This window comes from Accipiter gentilis, chromosome Z, assembly GCF_929443795.1.
Source record: "Accipiter gentilis chromosome Z, bAccGen1.1, whole genome shotgun sequence".
In the NCBI taxonomy this organism is placed as follows: Eukaryota; Metazoa; Chordata; class Aves; order Accipitriformes; family Accipitridae; genus Astur; species Astur gentilis.
The window spans coordinates 5424722-5441177 of record NC_064919.1 but is presented as its reverse complement, the minus strand read 5'-3'; the positions used below and the strand labels follow the sequence as shown (position 1 = coordinate 5441177).

Sequence of the window (16456 nt, the reverse complement as noted above, 5' to 3'; positions counted from 1 at the left end):
TACAGGTTGTGGCTTAAAAAAAAGTGCTCTCAGAATACCTGAAAACTTGATTTAATCCAAAAAATCTAACCAAAGGAGCTACCTGCATTATGTCACACTATAGTAAAAGACAGTTGTTGAAAATTTCCATATGACAGCCTAATACCAAACTGCACTAGCTATTACAGTTTTACTCCAGAGAGTCAGCACCTCAAATAATTATGGGAAATAGGCTGCTATATTACTATTTCTTGGTCTATTAAAAATGTACCCAGATCATTTCCATTATCTATACAGACCAGGGAAAACAGTTTTGAGAGGTCAGATTTCCCAGTTTAATGAAGATTTTTACTTAGGAACCTTGACTAAATGAAACTTGGTACTTACATTCAATTAAAGATACTCAGACAATAAAAAAAAATATTTTAAAAGCCAGCACAGATACTCCACTTTAAAAGCATTGTATGAAACTGCACAGTTAATGTAAAAGTAGTACTCTTTTGTAATCTTTGGGTACAAAACAGACAACAGAATTTAAAAAGAGGAGATAGTTTTCTGGAGTTTTTCCTGAAATTAATATCCTTCTTCATTTCTAAACCCCATATTCCAATCATTTTTCATTACTAAAATGAAATGAAAACAGTTGAAGACTTCAGTGCTGCACAACTGGTGGTTTTGCTAGTGCAATGCATCCTCACTAACAGAATCAGCTTGCCTGTACTTCCATCTCCAACCGGAGTGCTTCTACACTACAGAAAAAATGAGGTAATCTAAAGTCATTCTGAAGAACACAAGACCTTACTTATTTCAAACTACCAAGCTTCCTAAAACCATTAAAATGTTTGCACATTTCAAATGTCATCACACACACATTTAAATCATTGGTTTCTGATGAAGAAATAAGCATTGCTAGTTATTCAGTGTTGCTAGGGAACATGACAGCATCAAAGAACAGTCCATAGCATTCCAGTAACTTGTGAAAGCATTTTACCTGAGCTTCTACTTATTTAAGATATCCTACTGAGTTAATGGACTTGAGTATGCCAAAGGGTGGCAAGAATCCCTTTCTGTTTATTTGAGTAGAGGGAGAAAGACTGAAAGACGCTTAAAGCAGGCTCTGGAAAATGAGGGAACGTATATGAAAATGGTACAAATTGATTAAGAAGAGTCCAAAATATATGCAGGGAAGGATATTGCTGCTAAAGAAAAAAAATCAAACCAGGTATCAAAACCAAAAGAGACACCAGATTATTTTTATTCTGTTTACCAAAAAAAAAACCAAAAAACAAACCCCAAAAAACTTACTCCCTATATACATAAAAGAACCACATTAATAATTTTGAACATATTAATGAAGTGGTAGTTAATAATTAACTTTTCTTTTTTTTTTTGTTTCTGTCAGCATTCCCTGCTATGGAATGAGAAAGGGAGCTGTTCCCTCTGTTTTCTTCTTCTGTGAGTTTTGGGGCTTTTTTTATTTTTCTTTTGTTGGATTTTTTTGAGGGAGCTTGGGGGCTGATGGGTTTTTTGGGCAGCTTTGGGGATTCAGGGGATTTTGGGTTAGTTTGGGATTTTTTTTGTTTATTTGGTTGGTTTTGCTTTTTGGTTTTATTTCCCAAAAGTAGACAATGTATCTTGCTGCAGAGAAAGGCATTGTTTTCCTGCAGCCAAATTAGAGAGCTTTGTATCAGTGACACATCATCCTCATTTACTACTCTCCCTTAGTCACTGTCAAACAACTGCAAACAGTCAATAATGATCTACTCATCGATAAACACACATCACTAAGGGCAAATACTGATGTCTTCAATTAGAACCTATCATTTGACAATGATTCTTTGTCTATAATGGCATTACCTAATTACAGTGATATCTGACGAAGTTGTAATCCATTTAACATAATATTGTTCCAGCTGAATAGTCAAAGTATCAGTAGACTTTTGAAAATAATTCTTGGTGTTGGTGTTGAGTTATCCTCAACAACCAGTTCCAACATCCTCTAAACTTTATAACTCCATTCTAGTGGATATTAATTACCCTTTTAGTTCTTAATTAACGTTTCAGAGATGTTAAGTTTCTGCCTAGGATCTCATGTCCACAGATCAGAAAAGGTGTTGGAAAATTAGAGGATATTTACAGAAAAGGCACAAGAAATTTTAAAATATTGAGAACCATAAAAATGAAAAACTAAGCAGTTTACTTAGCCTGAAAAGAACAGATTAGGAAGTGACCCAGTCACAGTCTACATAGACAGAAACTTAACAGCAGATACAGCAAGCCAACAGCTTGCAGCTGTACCTGGATGCGTTCAACTACAAAGAGTGCAAGTATAACACAAAGTACTTGGTTATAAATTTATCAAGAGTGAAGGACCCACTTTAAACACAGATTAATTTTTAAGATGGGCATTTTTGGGGGAAGAGAAAAAAAGAACGCAGTTTGAACATAAATAATTTTTGTATCAGAAAATATAACTGTTCTCTCAGGAAAGTGACCAGACTAAATGTTAACAATGGCTGGTGCTGCAGAATCTGTCATTAACATGTATTAAACATCAAAGGTCAAGATCTATGAAAGACATTTGGAGTTTCCCCCTCAATCAGAGAATGCTGAAGAGAAATAGTTAAATCAGAGAAAACATTTTACTACCAAACTCAAGGATGGCTGAAAAAGAAAATATTCCTTTAAATTGGTATAAACATCTGACCCTTATTAAATATTCTGGGTCATTTTTTCTTTGTATCTTACCCTGAACTTATTAAAGGCATGATGCCCACCTGGAGATGCAGGTGGAAAAAAAAGCCTGCAGCTGCACCTCTACTTCCTGAAAGTTTTCTTAACTTCCAAAAAGATATGATGGGAGAAAGGAAGCAGTAAGCAGAAACATCCATGGTGAAGCTCTTGAAGGAGGAAAGGAAAGCTCCTTTAATTGGGACTCTAATTACAAGGCAAACAGTCTAACAGACTGGCAGAGCACAGGTTGAGCAGAAACAGGCAGGTGGCAAGTCTGCTCAAGATACAAAAAGCTGGTAGCAACAGAAGTCTTAGTCACTACTACCCTCTTGTTGGAATAGTTTGCTTTGTTTATTTTCAGACATTAAAGATTTAAGACTGAGTAGCATATACCTATGTGCATATATTTTCTCTTACTGTGTTATTTTTTCTGTTGCTAAATTCAGAGCATCCAGATGCATTTGAGCCAGTCGCAAGCCAGGGAATGTCAAAAAAGCACCAATAAGTGAACACAGAACAGCCAGGAACAATTTGAAGGTTAGTTTAGACACAGGACCCCTAAAAGAAAAGAAAGGAAATAAGCATTTTCTTGGGGAGGAAGTTGGGGGTGGGGGGGTGGGGGTGGTATCAGAGAATACTTTCAACTCAACGGTATCTAACATTTAATACAAAAACCAAACAGTATTCTATAGTCTTCCTCTGGAATCCCAGCGTTATTACAAACCCATCAGGAGTTAAAAATTAAAAAAAAGTCACCTATTTATTTCCTAGAAAAACAGAAAACCTAAGCTACTGCCTATAAGATGTTAAGTTTGTTAGTAGAGAAGAACAAAAAAAAGAATAATTTTATATTGCAATTAACAACAGATTATATAACAGAAATAGCTAGTAGAATTAATTTAATGATTATGTTTTTAAGAGAGGAACAGATGCATCATAAGTTTAACTGGTCAAAGACAAAGTGGATATTTAAGTTATACTACTTACATTCTATCTTTATCCATTAAAAAGCTCTATCAAACTGTTATTACTGCAGTTTTTCACAGATTTATCTAAAACATACATGTGGCCAATTAATGTGTCTCTTCCGAGTGATGAATATAGTTGGTTTTAATGAACTATGGAGTATATAAAAACATTACCAAAAAAATATCCAGTAGAAACTAAATTACGGAATTAACGAACACTGGATTACACAAAAAAACAAGTGACATGTAACTAACACAGATTAGAGAGGAACAAAAACAAATCTAGTGATCCATATGATTTTTAGATTCTTTCTTAATCTACGTTGTATAAACTACCAAGAGACACCATCATCAACTCAATTGCTGCTATAAACAGCCAAAGCACTGCAAAAGTTCAAAAATAAATACATACTTAACAGGAAAATTAATACAGTAGTAAACTTGCAATAGCTTAGGAAAAACAGGGTGAAGAAAGGCTAAAAACCACATGGGATTCATGTGTATAAGCCTGTGTATAAGGAAAGAATTGCAACAGAAATCCATTTTACAATATACAAAGGCTGTCTACGACAGCAATTGTGTATTTATGTAACATCACAAGCTATGGCATGTTCCTTTGACAGCCTATACAAAAGTTGGGTGTCCTGTAGCAAGCAGATGTTATTGCATAATAGGAAAATACTATCACAACCTGAAAACAGGATTTACTCCTAATGCCAACTTTATCACAAGCTCCACCTGTAGCTTTTGCACACTCATCCTCTTGCATACCACAGGAATGGCAAAAAATACCTATCACCTGTTTTAAGCAATCCTTGCAAAACTGAAGGGAATTACCATGAAAAAAGTGTTTATAGTTTTGAGCTCTACTTTATACACTACAACCAAAATGTCAGGGTAGAAACTATCTCCAAATTAAAAAGAGAAAACACAAATGCAACTTAAGCTACTTGTGAGTACTGATGAATTATTTTCATTAATCCACCTCTTCACATTATTATAGAGATTTTAAGCACGTACAAGAGCAAAACATGCAAGACAAATGCTTGCTAAGAAAATCCAAGTGGTTCAGTTATAAATACACACATAAAACAGACAAATATATTTCCAGAAACTTACTGGGATTCCAAACCCTGCTTTTCAAGAAACTGCATAGCACTTTCTGAGAAATTCGAGAATCCTGCAGAGACACATATATTGTATGTATTTTATTGCAGTACGAATGCAGAATCCTATTTTTCAAATAAAATGCTAGGTAACAGGTCATCTTTTACACAAATTTTCATAGGTCTAGCATAGCTCTTTCATGTGCTAATTAGTAAGCCATAAGGCAATAAAACTTGATTATTAACATCTCTGTTATTTGTACACTTCAGGAACATGAATAAAATTAACAGTATTTTTTACAAACATAGGTATTTCCCTTCCCCCCTCCCCCCCCCCACTAAAGGAGCTTCACTTTACTATGAAAGGCAAAATAGGTTAAATGTAAAACTGGAAGGCAAATATAATTAACATAACAAACAACATAGGCAAAGATTACACTATTTAAGAGAAAACAGGGAAATACACAGGATATCCCTCAGAATCTGCATTCCAAAGCAAAATTTCTTACGACATATATGACATATAGAATTTACTTTAACACAGATATTTAAAAAAAAACCAAACAAAAACAAACAAACAAAAAAAACAAAACTAAAAGACTGGAAATACATTTTTCAGGTCTTGCAATCAGGAGAGCTGTTGCAAACACTAAAGAAAGGAGTTACCTGATTCCAGTCCAAACTCTAGATAGTTTTCTGTCACAATGAGAATTGCCATTGCTTTCACAAAGAAGAAAAAACCAAAGGTGACACAGACTGATCTTTCACCTCCATCCTCTACTTTGAAATAATGGGTAGTCAACGAAAATAGTACCTTACTACACAAGAAAAAGGTCAAGGAAAATTAAGTCTGTAAAATAACTATATTTAAGAATTATGAAGCTGTATTTTGGTCACCTATACTAGGGCTGTTCTGTAATGTGCAGGTTTTTTAAAGAAGTAATATGTGTTCAACCAATTTCAGGTTAAAATTACAGAATACTGTAAAGCATAGTAATCACATAATGGGTACCCAGGAATACACTACTTTGGAGTATAGTTTTGATTTAGGCTTACTAATAGTCAACTGCAGCAACATTTACCATCAATCTAGGAGTTTAAACCACAGTTTAAATGTAAATGACTACATAATCATAAGTTACATCAAATAAAAAATAAGACAATTGTATCTGCAATGCAAAATATCGAGCTAAATGAAAAAATATTTCATCAAACTACACTAGTCAAGATTTAATATATCTTAATTTCAAAATCCAAAACACTACTTTTGAATGGAACAACTGTGATGGCAGGGAAGTGAATAAACACTTTTTTAACCACAGAGGAGCTAGCTATATGTGTTCCTCCTAGACGCACAACCCTAAGGTATAAATACCAACAGCAAGAACACAATGCTCCAACAAGCACTTCTATCAATAATAGGACAAAATTTCTCAACTATGAAAACTTCAGCTCTCAGGGAGCGTAGACCCGCCCTACAAGAAACTTGACAAATGGCATGGGATTGTTGCTTATTGTTGCTTATATTTCTCTACTTTCATGTGCATGTGTTTGAGATTTCTCATCTATCAAAGACAGTAAAACAACAGCACATTTGGTACTATCTCGGAAAGAAAATCTACCCAATGCTCATCTTGGGGGGAAAAACAACAACAACAACACCACCCTTAAAAAACCCTATACAGTCTGGTATAATATATTAAGTCTCTTCATGTAACCCCAGTACCACAAATACGAACATCTAAGACATCGCCTGCTCTGTTATCAAGCTGTTTTTAAAATGTTTATGGAGTATTTTCCTTTTTAACACATTTCTAAACATAATTAGCTCCAAAGTTAAACAGTAGATTCAGGTAAGTTTTTCATAATACATTGTCAACTTTTATTACGATGAACTACAGCCCATTATAATTGATATTATTTTTTTCCAAATGGCAGGCAATATCCAGTCCATATTTAAAAAAAGTACTTGGAGATCACTCCAGACATTACCTGTTTGGAAAAACAAAAGAGAAAAAGAAAAAAGATTTTTAGTGTAAACTGTACTCTTTTTCCACTATGCACAAACCAGGACGCATACTCATTCATATTTGCACTTCTTCTAATAGTGGAAGTATTTTCATATGTAGATTACATGAAAACATGTTTTAGAGTATCTATTCAGTAAAAGATTTGAACAGTCATCAGTTAATCTCTCAAGAAACTATATGATTATGCAATATCTCACTTCATTAAGCAGCACATATTTAACATACACATTGCTGTATTTCATGTATATGCAGAGGTACTCATAAGGACACAGTAATGTGGCCTAAGCACAGCATCTAATGACTCTTAAGTTCACAGTAATCAACTTAAGCTCCCTTCAGACTTCATGGAAAGAACTGATTTATCTAAAGGAAGACTTAAATAATCCTAAAAAGAAGTACCTAATGGATCATATAGAACATGTTCCAGAAAGCTCTGTTTCTCTAATAATACATTCTTAAACCAAGTGTCTTCTTACAGCTAGGGGCATCGATCACAAATTGAAAACACATTAATTTCAAATCTCAAAGTTATACAAAGGACTTCATAACAGTTTGTGATCAATAGTCCTAACCTATAAATAGATTTATAATCCCCTAGTCACTTCACGTTTTCAACTATTGATTGTGCCTAAAGGAAGTGGAAAACGCAGCCAGGAAAAAGAAAGCATACTGACAGTAAACTCCAATTACAGTGCAGATTCAGAACCTTATCTATAAATTAATGATTATGCAAACTATATGTGACTGAAACCCTGTTACTTGAATAATCACCACTGCTACCTATTTTAGGGATGGAGAAAATCGAAGCATTATGGCTTGCTTCATCAATTCCTTTCACTGCTTGACCTACGTTTTAGGACCTACTGAAGAAATAATTCAGGAATATACAGTGCTAAGTTAATAGATTCCTCACCCTCCCCACCCCACTTTTTGTAATCTTTTTTTTGGTCATAAAAGGTGATATGCCTGTAGAATTCACGGTATACACTTTTACAAAAATAATTTTATGTTTTAAAATGCTGCAATTATGGAAATTTTTTATGATACAGTCCACTGATATTTATGCACATGGTTGAAGAGAAAAACATCCATCTTCTGTATCTATTAAAATACACAAAACTTTTGGATTCACAATTGAAAACCAGATAAACTCCTCTATATTATTTCTAATTGCATGTATGTAGAAAATATTACAGTTCAAGGCTTAGAGGTTATTTTAAGGTATTTCATGACTGATTTTCCCTAGATGAACCTTCAGTCAAGTTAAGACTGTAGTTTTCCTTTGCTATGCCATCAATATGTTTTCCAAAAGTAGCCAGTGACATTTACTAATCTACCAATGAAATCAGGCTACTTAAATCTTTTCAGATAAAACAGCTTCCCAGCTGAGAAATACCTTACTTTTGCTATACCACATTAATTTGCCTAAATACCTTGCCTTTGCAACAGAAATGATTGCATACAACACTGTTTAAAAGTTTACACACAAAAAGTTAAGTAACCTGACTTACTCAGCTGTTCTCAGTGATGAATTTTAAACAGCTGTATAAGTACAGTAATTTAAATTAGGTAGACGCTACTATTAAGATGGATCATCTCTGTATTGTCCATCTTACTCTATCCTCATGCACATTCTTCCTCCTGCCAATTAAGTATTTTGTTATTTTACAATCCTTTGCAAGTAAGCTGGTTGCAACTGCTATATTTAAAATTGTGATAATTCAGTTTGCTAATTTTGAATATTTTTTCTGACAGAAGGCACCTTTCCAAGTTTCCAAATAATAGAAATCATCAATCTGTGACTAGTTACTATTGTGAATAGTTACTAGTTGAACTTCTGGAATTTTTCTGAATATCTACACTATGAACATTAAAAAATGCTAATAGTGGGTTACTGCACTGAATCAAAACATCCATTTCTGGAAGACACAGCTGAAAAAAATTCCAATCATCACTTCCAACTTCTCTAAGCTTTTCTTGGTCATTCTGTCAGCCAAATCCTTAGTACAACCTATCACCTCTTAACACGCAGACATGAGACAGAAAAAACACCTGCCATCAAAACACAAAATTGTTCTAGAATTAGTTCTTGATGTATCACGTTGATGGCTTTCAACTGAAAATATGGAAGCAACCAAATTTTCCTAGCACTTAAATTACAGTGAATCATTTCTGGTCTTGACACACTGAATTAGTAAATAGTTGTATAAGTTTTGAAGTATTCTCAGCATCCCAGAGGCCTAATGTCACAACACATGAATGAACCAGCTTTCTTCTGAAATGTCTTTTCACCAGCCTAGTTTCCAGTGATCACAAGGACAGTTATCAATACTCTGTGTATCACTCTTTGCACCATCCCCCTTCACCCAAAACCCCATAATGCCCAGAATAACTTATGTTAACATATTTATGGAAATGTTAACTCTAATATAAAGTTTAGAGTGTGCTTCCTGGTACTGCAGCCTTCTGCATTGCCACTAACCCCTCAGACTGTACAGGATCACACTACTTCATCCCCTCGGTCCAGGAACCATACAGGCAATTAAGGAAAGTCCTAGTCAATATTAGGAAGCAGTGACTTCACAAGGATTTCTACAAAACCGCTTACTCTGTGCAGAAGCCTCAAATAAAAACAAGGTCTCTTTAATGCCACAGAAGAAAAAAAAAAGTAAATAAAAGCTGTACGAAGTGGCAGAAAACTAGTTCTGACTATTTGTTTCCTTTGTATAATCAATGACTGTTAACTACCTAGCACTGGATAAGTAATTATACAAGGTGACACTTGTATACAGGTTTCTTATTTCCCAGAATTAATTTATTTCTGAAGGCTTGGTCCTACATATCAGGTCATTCTGCTCTAGGCTTTCCCACACCTGCATGTTTTTAGAAGTGTCACATGAATTTTAAACTTTAACTTCTCTAACCTTTCTTGCACCCCAAAAAACTGATAGAAGTCCTTAAGAATTTTCTCTCTGAAGTATACTGCCTTTTACCAAAAACTCAAAACAATATAAGTTCCTTAGACAATAGATGCCTAGGTACAAAAATGCTAAAGCATGCAACAGACTGTTTACAGCTTGTTAAATAAAATCTAGGTTTTAACACATAATCTTTTGCTTTTAATACTATTCTATCTGATCTTACTTCTCTTTCAGTCATGTAGGAAGGCTAGCGAGAAAATATAGCTAATGTGCTTCTAACATGCAGGGAATACTAGATCTGTTTCAATCTCCTCCAGGGCCAAATGTGCAATTAGATCTCAAGTGCTTCAGCCAGATTAGGATAAAACTGGAAATGCTGGTTTAGGCTCAATTCATATAAAAATGGAAGGTGAGAAAGAAACAATCAAAAAAAAGACCCCAATAGCTACTTGCATGCTCACAAAAGAGACAAAAAGCTTGCACTGCCAGGCAACTTAATCTTTTTTAATTTCTGCATTTGGTTTTGCCCTGAATTTATAACCAAATGAAAGCAGTGGTTAGGATTGTATTCAAATACTACTGTAAGAAAGTTATTGCAGAGGATTTTCCTACAATATATAATTCACAACTCTACTTCACCTGGAGTTGCAATCACTGTAGTATTATTTAAGTTGGCTACACCCGAGATTTGAAAGATGAAGCAAATGGGGTGTTGCCACCAATAAATTTAAGAGCACACTGTGGCTTTACTATTTGAAGCTTGTTTTTCCATTAGTTCTATTAACCTCCCCCTCATCCTCAAAATGGGAGTCAAAGGTGTTGCCTTTCATTTCTGATTTCTTAAGCAGGAGTTGCCTCTCTCCTTCCCTCTGCCAAGATTAAACTAGAATTCCTGACTTCACCCAAACAAATATAATAAAGGCTGTGCAATATCAGCTCTATATTAGCTATAATATAGCTCTAATATAATTATAAGGTGCACAAAAGCCAGACCCCGAATTTCCTGTCACTACCTAGTAGACTAGAAAAACCACCTTTTGGACTGTGGATCTGTCCACTGACAACTCAAAGGAGAAATGCCTGGTCCGGAAGCAAGCTAGTGACAGTCTTTTTCATAATGTGAAACAACTCCCTCTTCGAGTAAGTTTTTACTCTTTATAAGGAAAATTCTGGATATCATTTATACTTCAGGTGACTTAGGAAAAGAATTCCCATCCTTATCGTAAAGGTAGCACACATTTTAATAATTAGCAAGAACAGACAAGCATTAAGCATATCCAGAACTGTTAGCCAAATATAACCAAACATTAGAGTTCAAGGGTTTTACATAACACCATCAGCTATTGCTAACACAAAAAAAACCCAAAAAAAACCACACAACCCACAACACAGTAAGAATCTCTACTGAAGAACAGGCATTTATACAGAAGAATCAATTTTGAATATTCAAGTGCTATATCGACCCTAACTTAGCACTTGATCTGGTTGTCAGCTGTTGAGGGAGCAGAGGAGTTGCAGAAATTCCTTTTCTAACTCACCTTTCCACAACCTGCACTCTTGCAGGCCCTTATTCAATTCCACTGCTTTATCACCTATCACATCTTTAAAAGACAACTTTCCTCCCTAAAGTGTACATCCGGATTGGTATGTGGAAAGCAGTTAATTACAGTGCAAGCATCCATGTCTGATACTGCCTTCTCTAGTAAAAACAAACATAACAGCTGCTTCTTTTTATGGTTTGATATTGCCTGTTTCCTAAATACCTCGGGGGGGGGGGGGGGGGGGGGGTGGGGTTTCCCTCAGTTTCAGAGGGGAGTTCAGCTTTTCACAGAGCTTTGAAAATGTACCTCCTCAGCTCCTACAACTGTCCACACATTTTTTCTTCTGCGGACTTTTTAAGTGTCTTGAATGTATTTTAAAATCATGAATCCATACATGTATCTTTGCAATAAATTAGTATACACATTACTGTCCCATTTTGTTCAGGAACTATCAGATTAAACATACTGAAAACTTAAAGTGTGGAGTAAATTGCACACTTCTCCAAAAGCTGTAAATACTTTCTGTAGAAAAATTTATTTCTGACTGCCAAACTGGGCAAAACCAAATTAGTTTAGAACCACTACATACAATAGATGAGCACTGACTCTATGTTCACATACATGTATTTTTTTCCATAAATGGTTTGGTATTAATGTTAACAAGCTAGTGATATCAGCATGTACAAAGAGCACCTACAGCATATACATTCCCCAACAGTGGCACTAGCTTACACGATCCTTTTTCCAAATGCTAAATATGTACGTGTCTTGCCAATCAACAATGCAGAGCTTTATATGAATTGCAGAAAGATGTAAACTATTTGGAACAGATAGCGCCATTTAAGAAAACAGAAAAGGATACACTGCAAAAGCCAAGACAAGCAGACACCACACTACGCTTATATTCATTTCTTGTGAGGGCTTCACAATACTGTAATAGGCTTCCGTCACCACATACACAACTGTAGCTGCAACAGTGAAATCCACCAACCACTGATATTCTGGAAAATAATGCAATGCTGAAAAATACAAGATTGCAAATGTTAAAGGTGTGGTATTTTAAGGCAGTTACTGGTATATATAGAATGGAGTGACAATTTTAAAATGTCTTCAATTAACTGAGGTCTAGGTAGGCCCAGATCACCCAAGTAAAGACCAACAACAGCGAAAAAGCCACATTTTTTCCACTCAGCAACCTGAACCTCACTCTTCACTTCTGTTAATCGATACTTGATGACTACTCAAATTTATAAGGCTACAAGATTTTACTATTTTGTCATCTCAGCTTTTATACATTAACATCCTAAATTCAAAATGCATACATAATTTAGATCTCAACATCATGACAGAAAATGGTTCTCCAGTTAAGCCTAGCTGCAATTCTAGGTAAGAGGTTTTCTGACTCTCTGTTAAAGATTAAAAGCTCATTGGCAATCATTTAAAATACTACATATAATCACTTCCTCTTTTTCTTTACAAAAAACAGTAAAATACTTATGGTTTGTCCTTCTAGGTTTTGTTAGTATCTCCTGTACAGCAATAAATCATTGTGTAAATTCCACTCTAAAAATTCTGGGGATCATACTGTGTTGCATGCAGGCTGGGTGACTTACAAAGAGAGAACATGCATATAAAAACGTAGATAGGAAGAAAATATGTATCACACATACATATCCATATATGAGTTTTCTGTAACAGAATGACTGGATATGATTAAGGAATCAAAAATGACCGTGTAAAAAAACTGCAACTTCCAAAACACTTAATGCTGCTTATTTCTGTACTATCACTTTGAGTTTCTAGGCATTTTACCTCTATGTTTCAGATGTGTATTTGGAAAGGTCTAGGTTTCAACGCTACAGCACATTTCCTATTTCAGATGAGCAAAAAGTATGTTTCAACATCTGCCAATTGTCATTTTCTTGTACAAAGCTATGATCTCTATTTCAAATTGACTATGATGTGATCCTTTCAGTGTTGTCTCATATTGCTATGGATGCCAGATACAACAATAGATGTGCTATATGCTGGATTTCACCTACTCATCCTTTTCCATAACACTGCTATTAAGATGTCACCCATGGAACTAGCAAGGAGAATGTGCTGGTGTTGGCTGGGGTAGAGTTAATTTTCTTCATAGTAGCTGGTATGGGACTATGTTTTGGATTTGCACTGGAAACAGCATTGATAACACAGGGATGTGTTAGTTATTGCTGAGCAGTGCTTGCACAGAGCCAAGGGCTTTTCTGTTTCTCATCCTACCAGGGAGCAGGCTGGGGGGCACAAGGAGCCGGGAGGGGACCCAGCAGGGACAGCTGACCCCGACTGACCCAAGGGATGTCCCAGGCCATAGGACGTCATGCTCAGCATAGAAAGCTGGGGAAGAAGGAGGAAGAAGGGGGGACATGCGGAGTGATGGAGTTTGTCTTCCCACATCACGGTTAGGCGTGATGGAGCCCTGCTGTCCTGGAGATGGCTGAACTCCTGCCTGCCCGTGGGGAGTGCTGCGTGAATTCCTTGGTTTGCCTTGCTTGTGCATGCATGGCTTTTGTTTCACCTATTAAACTGTCTTATCTGAACCCAGGAGTTTTCTCGCTTTTACCCTTCCGATTGTCTCCCCCTCCCACCAGGGAGGAGTGAGCAAGCAGCTGTGTGGGGATTACCTGCCAGCTGGGGTTATACCACAACAGAGACTTAGCCCTAATTCTTGCCTTCTCATTTAACATTATTATCAGTTGTTCTTCTATTTATTCATTGCCTATTAAAAAAAAAAGATATTCCAACATTCACTGCAAACAAGCATTTGATAGGAAGAATCAGGATATATTTGAAATAAAGTATTATCATCTTCATCCGCTTGTTCTTACCAATAGTGTCCCTTTCAGTAACAGATTTTGTTTCCAGATGAAGATCGATGTCTTTCGGAATGGTTAATGGTTTGTTTTCAATATGACCATTATATTTTCTGTAAAAATAAATAAATAGATAATACACACATGGATACAACAAAATAAATTTTTTCAATATATAACAGCATTCCAAATTTAAGAAAAGTGCAGACCACTTTTTTGCCAAATGCAAACACTTTAATCTATCTACCTAAAAGCATTAGCTCCAGTTCAAATTTTGAGAAACAACCAGGTATGTCGATGATTCCTAGCTTTATCTCGCAAGGCTCTGACATACTACTGTGGTATGGGTTTAAATAGCTTCTATATGCTGCATCCTGAGCATGTATTAGGGCAAGATCCAGTGGCCAGTATTTACTTCAGCCCACTGATTTTCTCTGTTCAGGGAGCTACAGGGTGTTCTAGTGAGTTCTCACAGTCTCAAAAGGTTAGTGATACAAGCACAGCTACAGAACAGAATATATCCACCCCACCATACAGATACTCTAAAGAAACTCAAACTAAACTCAGACTTTTTAATAGAAGTTTATACCAGAATGCTGAAAGACAGGAGTATTAAAGTCTTTGGATTGAAAGTAAGGAAGGAACAAGACAGACTTGGCAGCGTTAATTGCTTGAACGTTCACTGGAAATAACAAGCAGTAATCTATCTTGGAAAATAGCTGATAAGAAACAAAAGATAAAAAACTTATTTCCCAAAAAAAGCATTAGGCTTTTTTGTCACAACAGGGTGCTCAGCAAGTACATCATGTGAGCTAGACTAACCTAGATCCGTGAAAAATCCATCCTGCTAGCCATCAATCAAAGACAATTTTAAGACAGTTTTCTAATCTAAAAGGGTATGTGTAGAAATACTATAGACTTGTTTCAATTCATACCCTGCTTATGAAAATAAGCAAAAAAAAAACATTACCGCAGTATTACTAGCAATGCCAGTAATCCAGTAAATCCATCGTGCTCTCTTTGGGGAGACAGACAAGGCTAAGTACATCACGATACATACAGCACCAGGGATCAAAGCTATGTTCCAGGTCCATAAGAGTAACACACAGATACATTTGTTCCTATCATAGAGGTGGCTACCTGCTTACACAAACGGAAAGAATAAGGCAACTGGTGGCTGATCCTCACACTGCTAAACCCTTCCTGGCTTCCAGTATTAAGCAACTTGAGGATAATCTGAGCCAGGGATTGCATCATCTTCCGAAACCATCACTTTTCAAAACTTACATGAATTTGCCTAATCCCTTTCTGAACCAGTGTCCTGGTTTCAGCTGGGATAGAGTTAATTGTCTTCCTAGTAGTTGGTACAGTGCTGGTTTTGAGTTCAGTATGAGAAGAATGTTGGTAACACACTGATGTTTTCAGTTGTTGCTAAGTAACATTTAGTCTAAAATCAAGGATTATTCAGCTTCTCATGCCCAGCCAGAGAGAGCGCTGGAGGAGCACAAGTTGGAATGGGACACAGCCAGCGCAGCCGACCCAAACTGGCCAACAGGGTATTCCATACTGCGTGACGTTACGTCTAATATATAAACTGGGGGGAGGAGGGGGCAGAGGAAATCACCACTCAGGGACTAACAGGGCATCGATCGATGGGTGGTGAGCAACTGCCCTGTGCATCATTTGTATATTCCAATCCTTTTATTATTACTGCTGTCATTTTATTAATGTTATCATTATCATTATTAGTTTCTTCTTTTCTGTTCTATTAAACCATTCTTATCTCAACCCACGAGTTTTACTTCTTTTGCCGATTTTCTCCCCCATCCCACTGGGGGGGAGGGGGGGGGGGGCATGAGTGAGCAGCTATGTGGTGCTTAGTTGCTGGCTGGGGTTAAACCACGACAACCAGTATGAAACTTGCTGAGCTGCGCAGTGTCTTGTGACACCAAGTTCCACAATGTGTGTCCAAAATTGATAAATCCTTAAATCTACTCTACTAACATCATTCAGTGTCTCCTTCTACAACACAGTAGTAGAGCAAAAGGCTCATTTTTGTCTGGAGCTCTGAAACTACACCAATATCATGATATTCACTTTCCTGAAAATAAGCCACTCTACTAGACTTTAAATTGAAGAAAACCAAATGCTCTTAAAAGAACCTGAATAAAGTCAAAGATATGTGAAATTGGGCTGAGAGATTGCCATCACTAACTAAGGTAAAACTTACCTCATCACTATTAAAAAAAAAAGTCATTAAAGCAGATCAGAAAATGTTTTATTAGGTTTAAAAAAAAAAATTCAAACCCAAAACTTAAAAACTCTA

The 16456-nt window shown here is 36.0% G+C and overlaps 1 protein-coding gene across 3 annotated transcripts in view; it reads right to left on the bottom strand.

Moving 5' to 3' along the window:
• TMEM161B (transmembrane protein 161B) overlaps positions 1 to 16456 on the bottom strand; it is a 52523-nt gene that overhangs the window by 16040 nt on the left and 20027 nt on the right. For 2 of the 3 annotated variants that reach the window (XM_049796521.1, XM_049796522.1), the window contains exons 4-8: positions 14146 to 14243; positions 12141 to 12297; positions 5453 to 5604; positions 4800 to 4860; positions 3130 to 3270 (exon numbers count right to left, since the gene is read on the bottom strand). In XM_049796521.1, the coding sequence (XP_049652478.1) occupies positions 3130 to 3270; positions 4800 to 4860; positions 5453 to 5604; positions 12141 to 12297; positions 14146 to 14243 (609 nt within the window). The remainder of the gene's footprint in view (positions 1 to 3129; positions 3271 to 4799; positions 4861 to 5452; positions 5605 to 12140; positions 12298 to 14145; positions 14244 to 16456) is intronic. The other variant, XM_049796523.1, reaches the window with a different exon arrangement.